The sequence below is a fragment of the Malus domestica genome, chromosome 16 (assembly GCF_042453785.1).
Source record: "Malus domestica chromosome 16, GDT2T_hap1".
Taxonomy (NCBI): domain Eukaryota; kingdom Viridiplantae; phylum Streptophyta; class Magnoliopsida; order Rosales; family Rosaceae; genus Malus; species Malus domestica.
The window spans coordinates 17956363-17971468 of record NC_091676.1 but is presented as its reverse complement, the minus strand read 5'-3'; the positions used below and the strand labels follow the sequence as shown (position 1 = coordinate 17971468).

At 37.7% G+C, this 15106-nt stretch overlaps 2 protein-coding genes across 2 annotated transcripts; both read right to left on the bottom strand.

Annotated features, from left to right (window-relative positions):
• Positions 1-854: 854 nt before the first annotated feature.
• LOC103403973 (putative pentatricopeptide repeat-containing protein At5g37570) lies at positions 855-3053 on the bottom strand. Its single transcript, XM_008342823.4, has one exon. It carries the CDS (start codon positions 2990-2992, stop codon positions 1016-1018), a length of 1977 nt encoding a protein of 658 aa, XP_008341045.3. The 5' UTR covers positions 2993-3053; the 3' UTR covers positions 855-1015.
• A 476-nt stretch (positions 3054-3529) lies between these two features.
• Positions 3530-14642, bottom strand: LOC103404014 (alpha-mannosidase I MNS4). The gene is made up of 17 exons (XM_008342872.4): positions 14397-14642; positions 13254-13373; positions 13044-13136; positions 12398-12484; positions 11491-11581; positions 10943-10998; positions 10606-10678; positions 10198-10307; positions 9255-9305; positions 8551-8639; positions 8386-8467; positions 8168-8281; positions 5781-5860; positions 5503-5638; positions 5179-5249; positions 4797-5040; positions 3530-4481 (listed from the first exon to the last, which is right to left on the bottom strand). Exons 1-17 carry the CDS (start codon positions 14526-14528, stop codon positions 4242-4244), a joined length of 1869 nt encoding a protein of 622 aa, XP_008341094.3. The 5' UTR covers positions 14529-14642; the 3' UTR covers positions 3530-4241.
• Positions 14643-15106: the final 464 nt, after the last annotated feature.

Below are 15106 nucleotides of genomic sequence, written 5' to 3'. Positions count from 1 at the left end.
TATATTATATTAATAATACCTTTGGATTTCAATATATGTCAACAGCTTCAAGAATGTTATGAACCTCATGGTCAAGACAAAGACTTCTTCCTCAAACAATTTGACAACTGGAGGCACTATATAAGTACTCCATTTTTGCTTGTAATTTTATGTTCCATTTGTTTCTGCACATTTCGTGCTCATAATGTGACATTATTCTATCTTTTCTTGCGTATTGGCTATAAAATTTCAATTTTAGATTGTATTGCTTTAGCATATGTATGTTTTAATTTGGTATGGATACGTTTAATTAGACATGAGTACAATAAAAATAAAAAAAATAATTACAGTGCCTAACGTATCCATATCAAATTAAAACATACATATGCTAAAACCAATTATCCTCTTCAATAAAAACAATTTTTTTCTCCGTCTAGCATCAATATCATTTGCTAAAATTTCTATTCATTGACCTATAATATTGATCGACACAATCCTAAAACTAAGAATAATTTGTGACCAAATAAATTACCTCATTAAAGAAAAGCGTTGCGCACATGTAAAGATGTTCTTCCTTTTTTTTTTTTTTTTTGCTACCCCACTTGTAAAGGTGGGGTGCCCCTATTAACCCGAGGGGCTTAGGTAAAGATGTTATTCTTGAATCAAGCAGATAGCGCATGATTCAAAACAGGCTTTTTGTGTGCGTGTAGGGAGTCTAGTTCATAAAATACATGGTTTGCCCTAGTTTCAACTCTCCAGTCGCCACCCAAACAAGTATTTTACTCGGGCAACATGTTCGTAGAACTCCTCCCAGTAATCGCTTGTCAAGGGCATTTTACGACGTTGGAACAATTTATGGACTTGTGTTCCAAATCTAGACTACAACGATAAAGATTTTCATTTTTACTCAATTATCGTTGCTATAATAGACGAATTGCGAAGATTTAAATTAAATTGTCACAAGCAAAAATAAACTTGGAATGTGTATTTGCTCAACAAGGTTCGAATCGCGGCAGCGGAACATACTGTTATCGAACTACTGAACCTGTGTATAGTTTCCAGAGCTTGACAATTCTGCTTTCTGTTCGCTGTCAACTAAATAACCCAGAAGCTTCATATCTTCCCTAAGCAAATCCAGTACAAGGTATATCCTTTCTGAATCAAAATGTGACATATCTCCCATAACAAACTCATGGATTTCACATCCCAACTCAATCCAGCTCGACCCTCTATTTTTTCTAACCCCATGCTCTCTAATCAACGCTCTTACTTTCGCCACGCCATCCCACATTCCTGCAGCAGCATAGGTATTGGATAACAGAATATAATTGCCAGAATTGTCTGGCTCAATCTTGAATAATTCGGCTGCGGCAACTTCAGCCAGTTGGACATTGCGATGGACCCTGCACGCTGCAAGTAAAGCGCCCCATACAGCTGAAGGAGCTGCAAACGGCATCTTACATATAAGCTTGTACGCTTCTCTGAGGCATCCGCCACGACCAAGAAGGTCAACAACACATGCATAGTGTTTTACAGAAGGATGAATTCCATGTTCAAATGTCATTTGTTTAAAGTACCTCCTGCCCTCGGTGACTAAACCAGCATGGTTACAAGCACTCAGAACGCTAAGAAAACATATGCCATCAGGTTTTATGCCTTCCCTCTTCATCTCCTCAAACAAAGAAATGGCATCTTGACCCAATCCATGGTTGGCAAAGGCTGAAATCATGGTGCTATAACAAAGCAAATCCTTTTTTCGGGCCATTTCAAATATTTGTACAGCCCTTTCAATGCTCCCACATTTTGCGTACATGTCTATCAAACTAGTGACCACTTGCAGATTAGACAGAGTTGATTGTCCCAAAAAATCACCCACAATGGATTCTGCTGTACCAAGAACTCCTAATTGTGAGCAAGCCGAGATGATTCCCAATACAAAAGTCTCATCTGGTCCAACTCCTAGCTCCTTGAAGTGTTTGTACATCTCCAAAGCTCTGCGAGGCTCCCCATTTCGCGCATAACCCCCAATTATGGTAGACCATGAAACCAAATTCTTCTCTGGCATCTGATCAAATAAGCTCCTCGCACTAGTAATATTGCCAGATTTTATATAGCCATCCATCATTATAGTCCACGAAGCAACATTCTTATTTGGCATAATATTGAAGAAGTCTTCTGCAAGTTTGATATCCCCTGCTTTACATAACCCCGAAATCATCAGATTCCAAGTCCCAACCTCACGGATTGGCATTGCTTCAAATAAAGAGAGAGCATTACCAATTTCACCGGCATCAGTGTACCCAGAAATCATCACATTCCATGACACCAAGTCTTTGGTTGGCATTTTCTCAAAAAGAAACCTTGCCTCCGCCATGTCCCCAGACTTCACACATCCACATATCATGCTTGTCCATGAAACTGTATTCCTCTCAGGCATCCAATCAAAAAGCTCCCTCGCAACATCAACTCTACCATTACCTCCATAGCCTGAAATCATCGAATTCCAAGAAACCACATCTTTTTCATCCATCTGGTCAAATACACCCCTAGCGACATCAACTTTGCCACATCTCATAAACAAGTCAATTACCGCATTTTGAATGGTCAAGTCAGAACCGAATCCAAATTTCAAGACAAACCCATAAATTGCTTCCCCATCTTGAACTCTACTCTGCCTAGCTAAAGCCTTAAGCACGGATGCAAAAGTAAAATTCAATAGCTCAACGGAGTCACCATGCATTTGGGAAAACAGAGACAAAGCAACTTCATATCTACGATTCTCGACATGCCCATGAATCAAGGCAGTCCAAAGAAAGGAATTTGGTTGAGTAATTTCATCGAACAGCTTGCGGGCATAGTCGATAGCTCCAAAGCGAGAGTACAACCTGAGGAGCTTGTTGAGGATATGGTGGGACGAGAGGAACGAACCGGTGACTAGGAGATGGGCATGGATGGATTTCAGTGGTCTGAGAGTTTGGCATTTGTGCACAAGTTTCAGCAGCGAGTGATTCATTTCATGGTGCCAAATGGGAGGAAGAAATTCCTACTTGTAACGGTCACATAAAGTAGTTAAAATTAAAGGCCGGCTGGGAAAATGAATAATGGGCCTTGTGCATTGGGCCCACTGGATTGATGGATCTCTCACTACTTGTATAAGGTGTTGCAATTGTTACGAACTTATGGTCACAAAGATTATTCAATTAAATAACTGAGCATTGGTTTTTTTACAAGACAATAATCTAAATTACTCTAACCCAAAATTGCACTCAAGTGTCGTCTAGTTCAGGAAAAGATAGTTAATTAACCTCTTCTTAAGTACTTTTTTCTTACTTTTACCCATATGAATTTAGTCATTTTGGAAGTGGTTTATTTGTTCTCTAATTGGAGAACAAAATTAATTACCTATATATAACTACACTCCGTAGCAACAGAGTTCAAATGATAGAAAGGAGGACCCAGTAGGAGGAACAAAATGCAAGACCGTGAGTAGCATGTGTGAATACTCTTAACCACTTGAGCTACAATGCCATTGGAGTTCAAACAATCGATCTTGAAAACCGTAAAGGAGTAGATAATGGGATTCAAAACAACTTATAATTCTTAAAAACAACCTTGACCTCAAAGTCGCCAATCCTCCACCAAACGGGCATAAGCCAACAAAGAATCAGCTGTAACTCTATGTAAGCCTCTCACCTGTGTTTGTATTTAGAATACATGTAAAACTAAGGTATCTCACTATATTCGGTCCTCTGACATAAGTTCCATGAGCGAAAATGTCCAGCTCCTTCCCCTTCTCCAAGAATATCTGAATTCCTATTCATACCGAAGCCGATGACCCCCAGTTTCAAAAACAGACTTTTGAGACCTACCGGAAAGAAAATGAAAATGTACGTATGTTATGCTACAATACGCCGAGTTACATGAGCCTAGCAAGTGACCACATGCCAGTGTTGGGGTATCAGGGGCAGTAGAACCAGCAAGGCAGATCTTCAACATAACTTCATTGTTCATGTTTCCACCCGTGAGCTCCATGTTTTCTCTGTAAGCAATTTCCGGGTAATTTACATGAAGTCCGAAGTTAAGAATCTCAAGCAGTTCCAGGCTTCTAGATAACAGAATGAACAAGTTTGACATACCAGCCCCTTTACCAGAATCCCCCTGTTTGTCAAAGACCTATTTGTAGAACTTAAGAATCACCGAGGCAGCTGAGATTGTGATTATTACGAGGCTAAAAACAAGTTCAATCGAATAAAACAGCGCTGTCATGATTTTTGAGGTGTGTTCCTCCCTGGTCTTCCGTCACTTGATTCCGGAGATTTCTCATGGTAATTCTTGTTCTCTGATGATGAATAATCAGAAGTTTGGCTTCCGACAATCATCACTGACTGGCTCTCAGCAACGTTCGATTGTCTTTGGTTTCTGGACTTCTCAGGAGCTTTGTGGCTTGAGGACACATATGATATACCAAATTTCTGCCCATGAGTTAGTCCTTGGCAAACCCCCTGCACAGAGAGAAATTTTCAGTCTGACTTCAAAGTGATACTATTACAACACATAAATTTTACGACCCAAACAAAAAAACTTAATTATGTATTTTCTGTAGTTTTTAGTTTCCAATTAGAAACATTTAACTTTGCTATAATTCCAAAAAATACCCCAGTTCCTCATCCCACTAAATTTAACAAAAACAAGGCTTCAAATTATAAGAGCCACAAGCACATTAAAAAAGAAAAGACTGCAGAGCGAGCACGAACTAAAATCCAGTAGGACATGCATAATAGATTCAAGAAGAGAAACGCCTGGTATGCAATTCTCACTTTTATCAATCCTGATATAGAGGTAGAATCCAACAAAGACGAGTCTGAAGGAATTCCAGTGCGGACCCTTCCATATAAGCTACCATCATAAGTTTCTTGAGAATTACTTGGAACATCGGAAGCTTGAGATTCATTTCTAATGTTGCCAGTGTTACAATAAGCCCCAAAATATGAACAATGTTCCTGCGCAAGAGCTATTTCAGGGGTTGCAGGCAATAAGTGGCCTTCGGTACTAAATATGTACCTGCAAATGTAAACATTTTCACCAAACAAGGCAAATATGAGACATTTTCACCAGATATGGAAAATATAGATATCTTAGCTCTTTTATTGAGATAAGTTCCCGCACTGAAGCATCATGAAAGGAATGTGCAGAACTTACTTGTATGGCCCATTTTCAACAAGGTTATCTGGTCCCACAGCCAAATCAAAAAGAAGCCACAGGTATTTAACCTAATTATACTACAGGTTGTTAATATTGTGTAATAGAAGATGAAAAAGAAAACAAAATAAAGATAAATGATTGTAAAAATCGAACACGATACAGTGATGCTAGTAGCAGCAGGATAAAGAGTACCCAAGACTCTCAACTCCCAATTAACCCACTACCATCAGACGGATATTTGTCAATAATAATCTTACTCTACTGAGAGACTACATGAAGAAAAAAAGAAAAAGAAAAAACATTCGACTTCAAAGTTCTTACCGTTTCTGCCAGGAAAAAGCTCTCCATGTGATCTTCCTGCTTGTGGAACTCAACATCTGATATATGACAAAATCCACAGGGGCATCGTGCACTGTGCTGCAAGCTGGCAATCATGTCTCGTCCAGCATCAAGATACCTACAAAAAAATACAAAAGATGACTAAAGCCTATACTGAAGTGTCATTTTCTTTAAACTAACGTAAATGTCCTTTTTTACATATTCCCTTTATAACAAAACCTGAAAAAGGGTCCCAAAATTAGAAGTATTTCTGAACTTACTTTGGATCTCTAGTTGCCTTATAGAGCCAATATGTGCTCTCCATTAATTCTGGACGCAGTGGATAACTTCTTTGTCCATGCTAAAAACAAATGTAGACTTAAATATTACAAACGGAGTTGATATAGTAAAGTGAAGGGTAAATTACACAAAACTACCTCAACTATAGGTCGAACGACACTATCATACCTCATCTTTTAAAAATGACAATGTCATACCTCATCTTACGAATTTGTTCTAATGTCAAACCTTCGTCAGTTTTTCTGTTAATTTCTCTGTTAAATGCTGACGTGGCTAGAGATGGAGCCCACTCACTAATCCAACTAGATTAAAAAATAATTAAATATATTTTTAATAATTAAATATTAAAAAATTTTAAAAAAAAATTATATATAAAATTGTGGGATCCACCTCTACAAACCCTTCCCCACCCGTCCCCCCAACCTTCCTCCACCCGTCTCCCCCATTCCTTTCTTCTCCGATGAAACCACCAACCCAGTCCTTGTCTCCAGCTACCCCCCCTCAACCTCTCTTCTCCGACAAAACCACCAACCCAGTCCTCGTCTCCGGCTACCCCCACCTCAACCTCTCTTCTCCGACAAAACCCAACATCGCTCGTACAGACCTCGTCATACCATCTTCCAATATATCAATCTCCTCATCATCCCACCCCCTCCTCCCTTTGACAAATCTGAAGCCGTCGTTGGGCTTCCCGAAATGCGAGGCCATTCCCTGTGACCAACTCGAAGTCACCTTCCAGGCCGTCAAGCTCTAGATCGCCAACCTAGAAGTTTTTCCGATCGAAAACTCCTTTGATGGGGACGCAGAGCTCCGCAATTTGACGAACCTCGAGGAATGGCTGGGGTTCCACGGCTCCGTTTTGGAGGGAGGGAAGGTGAAAAAATTAAGAAAATGGCCCTCCTCCTAGTGCACATGGAAGGTTTGTCCGTGATGGTCTCTCTGCAACTCATGGCATGCAAAGCCCTGCCACTAGTTCAAAGTATCCAAAAAGTTTTCCAATTTCGAATTTCGAATTTCTATGAAATTTTAGAACTTTTTGGCTTTTGGGTTCTGTTTTTGGTGTTGATTTGTTACTAAATTTATTGGTTTTTTAATGCGGATTTGTAATTGAATTTATTCGTTTTGGGGGCAGATCTGGGTTTGCATGTAATGTGCTCTGAAATTTTGATGAATTTTGCAATTTTTTAAAGTCTTGAATGTTACATGGTGTTGTTTCATGTTTTAGGTGAAGGAAATTTGATTGTGTTTAAGGAGGAGGAAGAAGGGGGACAGAGGAGGGAGCGAGGGAAGACGAAGGAGATGACCGGTGTTCTAGAGAGAAAAGGAGGAGAGATTTGTTCGATCCCATTTCCCCTTTGAAATCCCATTTCCATTTTTATTTCCCAGATTTGTCAGACAGAGGAGGGAGTGAGGGAAGACGAAGGAGACGACCGGCGTTCTAGATTCTGTTTTTGGTGGGGTAGCCGGAGACAAGGACTGGGTTGGTGGTTTCATCGAAGAAGAAAGGAATGGGGGAGACGGGTGGAGGAAGGTTGGGGGGACGGGTGGGGAAGGGTTTGTAGAGGTGGATCCCACAATTTTATATAAAAACATAATTTCATTTTTAATTTTTTAATATTTAATTATTTTTTAATCCAGTTGGATTAGCGAGTGGGCCCCATCTCTAGCCACGTTAGCATTTAACAGAGAAAATAACAGAAAAACTGACGGAGGTCTGACATTGGAACAAATTCGTAAGATGAGGTATGACATTGTCATTTTTAAAAGATGAGGTATGAAAGTGTCGTTCGACCCATAGTTGAGGTAGTTTTGTGTAATTTACCCTAAAGTGAAATTTAAAATCCATACTATAGAGAGCATAATTCCAAGAAAGTCAAAACAATAAAAATATGAAACAAAAAACCGAGAGAGTGAGAAAGGACGGATGTGCTACCAGAGAAGCTAAGTTTAATTAATTTGTTAATAGGGACACTGGTCTAGAAATATTCATGGACTGCCTACTATTCGTGAATTCATATAACAGCTCCATATACCAGAGGCTTAAACAGGCCAAAAGTTCACACCTCAAACTACAACCTGTCTGACCATCTAATATTGCCTGTGGGATAAGAAGAGCACTATGGAAATTTTTACCTAACCATTCACAAATCAAAGCTAGAACACAAGTGCTGATAACCTTACGAAAATTTTTATCTAACATACCCCAAAATACAGCTATGTAGTTTTCACTTATGAAAATTGGTTTTTAATTAGATGCATCAAATCATTCATAAAGACACAAGCAAGCTCCTATTCACAGTACTATTAGTAAAATAAGAATGATAAAATTGGTATTAGGATAGGGGGAAAAAAAACATTATTATGGTACCTGCACACTGAGCGTAGCAAGATTAAAGCCCTCTGGAGTAAAACCATATCTTTTCCACACACTAAAGAAGGCAGCATGTGTTCGAATGGCAGGATCAATATCTCCAGCTAAAACCTTCCAAAATATAAGGTAATCAGTCTCACTGAAACCTAATGGGCAATTTTGAATTATCCAGTCTCCACTGTAGAAATGTTAATCTTTAACAACATGTTACAAACCTGAAGTCCGGGCCAGAATGCTTGCAAACTGTTAAATAATGGCCAGACAACAGCAGCAGAATCCATATTTACCTCTACATACCTACAAGCGTAAGTAAAATTGGCGTGCTATTAGTTAAGGAGAATAAAAACCTATAGAGAAATTAAAATAGTTACAGCATTTACCAAGGATCATTGTAAAGATGGTGCATAGCAGCGGCATAAGCTTCTTGAAATATGAAAAGATACTCTTCATCTCCAAACAATAAATAAGCCTGTAATGGTAAACAATGATAGTAGGGGGGAAAAAAAAAAAAAAAAACATAAAAGGTCGTACCCAGTGCACAAGGCTCCCGCTTTACGCAGGGTTTGGGCTATGAATACACAAAAACCATGTAAACCCAATATAAAATAAAAACATACGAGTCTACAAAGGCTTAACCACCAAATCAAGGCTTAGAAAAAACTAGGAAGGGGGACTATGGTTTTCCTGCTAAAATAACTATAAAAAACAAGGACTCCTCAACATCACTTATTGTAAAGGTCCTGAGGGGCTAAACCAAACTGCTGAAAATGACAGGTCAAAGCTCCCTGTAATCAAACCACAAAACTTTTACATTAACAAGAATGCATTGTCTTCCAACAATCACAGTGATTACTTTGTCTGATGTCTCCCTCTTAACCCCAAAAAATACCAAAACTAGCACTGCAGCTTTTTAGTCCTAGTTACCTTATCTTTCCAATTTAACTTCCAGGAGCTTTTGTAATCAGTGCTGACATAAGGATATCAAGTATCGGACCTAGTGACTGAAAACGTGCTAATGCCCATTTCAAAAATATAATTGTAATAGCTACAGAAAAGTTTCACCTTTCCAATTGATGTTACACACCTTTAGAAGATACTCATAGAAAGAGTCAATACTAGTTCCTATTCCAGCATCCTGCATAGAAACAGAGAAACATAAGTATAGGTAATGCTCACGAAGAACATAGCAGAGAAGAGTGCTTGATGCCGGCACAGAAATCTAAAGAAAAAAGAAAATACCAACACATCATAAAAAAGTGACAAAAAAGAATAAACTACTAACTACCCTATAAATAAATCTAATTCAGGTCTTTCGAAGGTCGGACTAGACATTCAGATAGGATAAGAACCCCAGTTATGCATTTGGGACACAATTTAGGCAATTTAATGGGACAGTGGGATCCTTGCAGGTTCACAATCCCAAGTTAGCAGGATGACCAATCCCACTTAGTAATAATGGATATCCCAGAAGCATTGGCTTAGCATGTTTAGTCTAGTACAATCATATCAGGTCCCCAAAAGATGGCCTAAGGGTCTGTCAAACTAACAACATAGAAATCAATAATGTGGTAGTAGAGATCCTGCGAGGGTGAGTTAACTCTAAATCCGTCAACTGCAAGTTGTTCAAGAACAGTGGCTTGAGTTTCTCGACTTTTCCTTAGGATTAGTTAGTTCTATTTCTCTATAGCCGATTGGAGAAGGTTGATCAGTATCATTAATATAAAATCGAAACAAGGATATACAACGTTGTTTAAAATAGTAAGGTGAGGCCTACCCCTAATGTATATGCCAACTTCTATTTCTTAAAGTAGAGTTATTCACAACATAAATGCCCCAGTTTCAAGCCGGAGTAAAATTAACCACTATTATTATTGCGGTCGGCTTTTCAAACTCCAGATGAATTAACTTAAGTTTTATATCTGATTTTCCCATAGAGTATGATGATTAAGAACCCCTTATCTTGATACTACATCTACTGACTCAAAGTTGCATGTTTTACAAAGTAATAATGTTAAAAAGAATGTTACCTTCTGTGTCCATTCACCTGTAAAAACATTAACGTGAGCACCAACTAAATTGAGCCTTGAACGGCGAGCCCAAAGTCCACGCACTGCATTCTTGGTAACTTGTTCAAAAACTGCAATCCCCATAAGATGGAAAAAAGTAAACTCTCCCTTCGTTGAGAAAGAAATCCAAAAACAGACAAAATGGAACCGACCAGTCAGAGATGAAATATAAGGGAATGTAAGATGGTAAAGAACACCGTACTTCAAATATTGGCTCTAAAGATGAATTATATGAAAGAAAGGTCACAGTTGCAACTTCAACACCAAAAAAGATTGCAAGTAAAAGTGAGCAAAATGCATTTTGGTCTACAGGCGAAACCCAAGAGCATGCTTCTTAGAAGCCAGGGTTCAGAGGTAGCTAATACTTACTGGGATCTTTTGTCAAACGGCTGAGCACTCCAAATTCCAAAGTCAAGGTCCCACCACCAGCTGTCGATGTTATCTACACAAACTAAAACTGAAATTTAAAAACGTTTGCCCAAACTAACAAATAAATACTAGTCTTGATGATGGTTTATAAACAAAATTAATTGAGTTTGGTTAACAATTTAGACCTTCACTTAAACTTCAGCATGAGCATGGCAAACTTACTTATCCAGAAAAAAAAAATGGCGGATCTACTCTTTAGTTGTTGTAAAAAGTGTAACAGACACAGGAAAGAGTAAAGAAAATCGGACATAAAAGAGAAAATGTTGAGAGGCTTTGCCTTGCTTTCATGTTCATCAACTCCATGCATTAGATTGACAGATCCAAAAGGAATTCCTGCAATACAAGACCGTTTAATAAGGATATTTAAAATACCAGTACTATTCATACACTTCTGCAACTGGAAACAAAAAGTTTGACATTCAAGGTCCGGTAGACAATTCAACCTTTAAATAATGCATTTATAATTCAGTTAGCTACAGCATGCTTTCAATCAAGTTAGTTACAATCATCCCATATGGCTTGTTATGCCCTTTTAAGCCTTCTTGTCCATACCAAAATCAATTGGTGTTTTTTAAACATATGGCTTGTCATTCCATATGATCTTATCTATTACTATTTTTACCAGAAAAATAAAAGACACTCATAATTGTATTCCCTTCAGGATCTTTACAAAAGAAATGTCAGCATTTTCCTAAATTCATATATTTTGAGCAAACCTCTAAAACATTGGGAATGACAAAGACTGCAAAACAATGAAGGTTCAGACAAAAGAATCTTGCAGAGTTTTGTGTGTACTAGATGAAAAGAATAATCCAGTAAGTATACCTGAAGGAGTATCAAATGCAGGTAACAATCTCCGGGCAAGATCCTCAGCTAAGGTAAGTAATTGATTGTCATAGGTTGGAATTTTCATGCCCTGAAATGGACGGATGTAGAAATAATTCAATAATGATCTTCAAATATATATATTCTATGACATTGCACTCCGACCGATTATAAATGAAAATAGACAACCAAATTTCTCCCCAGTAAACTTCGATAGAAAAATCAGATAAGTGATATTGCTATATGTATCTTACAAACTAAAACATCTCCTTTCTTGAAATATCAGACAAGTGATATTGCTATACGTATCTTACAAACTAAAACATCTCCTTTCTTCAATTTTATCCTTCTAATATTTATATGTTTTCTTTCTTTCTCCTAGAAAGTAGAAACATAGTTAAGCCAGAGTCAAAATTGAGCTCATAGCAGACATTCATTATATCAGCACTAAAAGAAATTAAAAAACTAATCTTACAATGGTGCCATTAATGCTGAGTAGGCAGTAGGGCATTTACTTAGTATCATAGATAATCAAGAGAGTTAAGGTTGGTCCCAGGAAAGTTTTATTTTTAATATTATATCAATGAACCTAGAATTTCCCATCCCTTCTGGCCGGTAAATTTTCTTGCTAACTACTAATTGTTGGTTCTTCTTGAAATAGCGAACAAAAGAGAAACAAAACAGCCACAAACCAATTCTCTCATAACTCATTAGCATTACTCAGACCAGGTGACTGCCAGTTCTATAACCCCTACCTATGTTTATAACTTTGTATAATAATGTGTGTTCGTAACTACTTAAAAAGAAGGGCACTGTACACTGTTCACTGATGGCATATAAAAGGTGATTTATGGATGTGATAAAAAGGTGAAAGATTGAAACATAGAGGTACACAATTAATTATTACCGTGGAATAATCACTTGCTATAAGATGTGCAGAGAGTAAACCCCCAAGGACGCGGATGGTTGTCTCAAAAACAGATACTGTCTTATTCTGCATCAGTACAAGGATCCCTAGTTAGATTGACAATGTCGTCTACCATCTAGAATTATTTAATTTACAACCAATGCAATAGTAAAAGTACACATAAATTTATGATAACAGTTACATAAGAGTCATAAGGAAACAAAATTTCAAAATTAGGAAAGACCAACATATAAAAAGGAGAATTTAAATAAAAATCAAAAGAGCAATACATCAGATTAGAATGAGAACAGTCTGCCACTGTATCTCATGAGTCATGATATGTTATTAAACACATACCATGTCAACAACTGCCACATTTCAAATCATGTAAAACAGCCTTATGCGGTGTTAATTAAAGTTAGGGATAACCTTTGATTTGAACCGGACAACCCATCAACCTAAAAGCCCTGTTGTCAAGTGAGCTAACTAATTATTCCACAAAAGTAAACACTTGAAGAATCTAACCAATTATTCCAAAAGAAAGAAAAGCAGTTCAATGTGAACCCCTATCTATGAGCATCACTTGTGTATCCTGAGTTCAGATTACCAATTAAGAGGGAAAAAAGGAAAGAAAAAATCTACTCACTATATCAAACCGTAGTGTTTTACCAATCCATTCAACAGAGGCGGCAAAGTGTTCTCGATCACCAAGTAAAGCTAGTGTGTCTAAGGAATCAATCTGCGACAATGGTTCGGCAGAAGCATCACATTAGAGCTTAGCAAAAAAAAGGTGTCTTAAACAATAAAGTATATGTAGTAGAGAAATTGGAAAATGAGAATTTTTTATTTGGATTACCAAAGTTAGGGCATAACCACCAAGCGAATCTTCACCTGCACAAGAATGAGGCCTTAACTCATCCAAAGGAAAAGCATGCTCCATATATCCATTGAATGCATGATAAAACATTTCCCTGACCTACAATTGAAAATATATATTTCCAAATTTTTAGAACGCCACATTGTAAGTTGCAACAAATGACAAGCTAGCCCACCAACTATTAGTGTTCTTTAGAAAATTTCACATGGACCACAAAAATATATAACAGAAAGAATCACAATTTATTACTTTGATACAGCATAATAAAAATACAAGAAGAACATCCTACATTCTTAACATGTAGATTCTCAAAGGGAGAATCCGAAGAAAAAAGGTTTCTAGTGTCTTTTTTATTCACATACAAATGCAATGCAAGACTGAATCGAGAAAGTTATTAAAAATGTGTAAAATTGAAGCAAACTGATTACAAAGTGGATATTCATAAGGCTAATAAAAAAGAAAAATGCTTAGCTACTCAAGGATGAGTAGGAACTCCTACTGAAAACTCTGTGTTTGAATCACAAAGTTTTCTGCTTATGATCAGAACCATTCATATTGTGAATCATACTGTAAAGACCTAAGTTTTAATTTACTTTTTGCAAAGGCGATCTTTATAGAGTGATTTATAATATGAACAGTTCTAATCATAAATACAAAGTTCTATGAATCGACAATGAACAATTTTGAGTAGGAACTCCTACTCATTCTTTGAGTAGCCAAGTATTATACAATAGAAAATGTAAGAAATAATAACAATAATTAGTTCACCAAAACCAAAAAAAAATTATAAAAAAAATGAGAAGTCCTGATTATGATTCAGGATCCAGAAAATACACTAACAAGCAATCATGGGTGACCTTCCAAACTCAAAATCCAAACTTTTACAAATAGTAATTAAAAATCGAAACTTTCAGCAACTGGCTAGGTGAACTACATTATACTTGGATTAAATCATTATACACTCAAATCAATTAACTCAAAAATTGCAAACACCACCAATCCTTTGCAAATTAAACTCTGGATTGTTCCGAAAATCGGGTTTTTACAACCAAACGGTCCCAAAACCGCTTCAATCTCCCTAAACCCTAATGACGAGAAATGGATGGTGAATTGAGGATTTACCTCGTCCCGGAGTTGCTTGGCTTCGGCGGGAGTGACACCGTCGGCGAGAGCTGTGCGGATGAAAGAATCGGAATGGAGTGAGAGCAACAAGAAGAATGATAAGATTGGAAGTGAAGATTTCAGAGCTTCCATTGCCGCAGCCAGTATGCGTTTCGGAATTGGTGTTAGCTGTCGGGTAGGGAAGGAAGGAAGAGTTGTACAGTTGCAGTAGTTAACTCTGTTACAATCGGGTTTTTTGGTGCTCTCGGAGCGCCGGTTTCGGGTCGGCAAAGCAAGTACTTGTCTAATTTAATTTGATTTTTTTTTTTTAATTCAATGGTAAAAATAAAGAAAGTGCAGATTTTCATAAATCAAACTTGGAAATAAAATAAAATAGAAGTTTTTAAGGAAAACTAATGAAAATGACTTGAAAACTTTATGTAACATCTCACATCGTCCAGGGGAGTGATCCTTAAATGTATATTCTCATCCCTACCTAGCACGAGGCCTTTTGGGAGCTCACTGGCTTCGGGTTCCGTAGGAACTCCGAAGCTAAGCGAGAAGGAGGTCAGAGCACTCCCAAGATGGGTGACCCACTAGGAAGTTGCTCGTGAGTTCCCAAAAACAAAACCGTGAGGGAATGATAAGCCCAAAGCGGACAACATCGTGCTACGGTGATGGAACAGGCCCAGGATGTGGTGGACCCCGGGCCGGGATGTGACACTTTGAGT

What these genes read in the sequence shown, in the direction of transcription:
- LOC103403973 (XM_008342823.4), bottom strand. Translation starts at nt 2,992, where the DNA reads ATGAATCACTCGCTGCTGAAACTTGTGCACAAATGCCAAACTCTCAGA.
- LOC103404014 (XM_008342872.4), bottom strand. Translation starts at nt 14,528, where the DNA reads ATGGAAGCTCTGAAATCTTCACTTCCAATCTTATCATTCTTCTTGTTG. An exon ending in TGCATTTGATACTCCTTCAG is followed by an intron (nt 10,999 to 11,490) that starts GTATACTTACTG and finishes CTTGTATTGCAG; the next exon opens with GAATTCCTTTTGGATCTGTC. An exon ending in GCTTTTTCCTGGCAGAAACG is followed by an intron (nt 5,250 to 5,502) that starts GTAAGAACTTTG and finishes TAGTATAATTAG; the next exon opens with GTTAAATACCTGTGGCTTCT.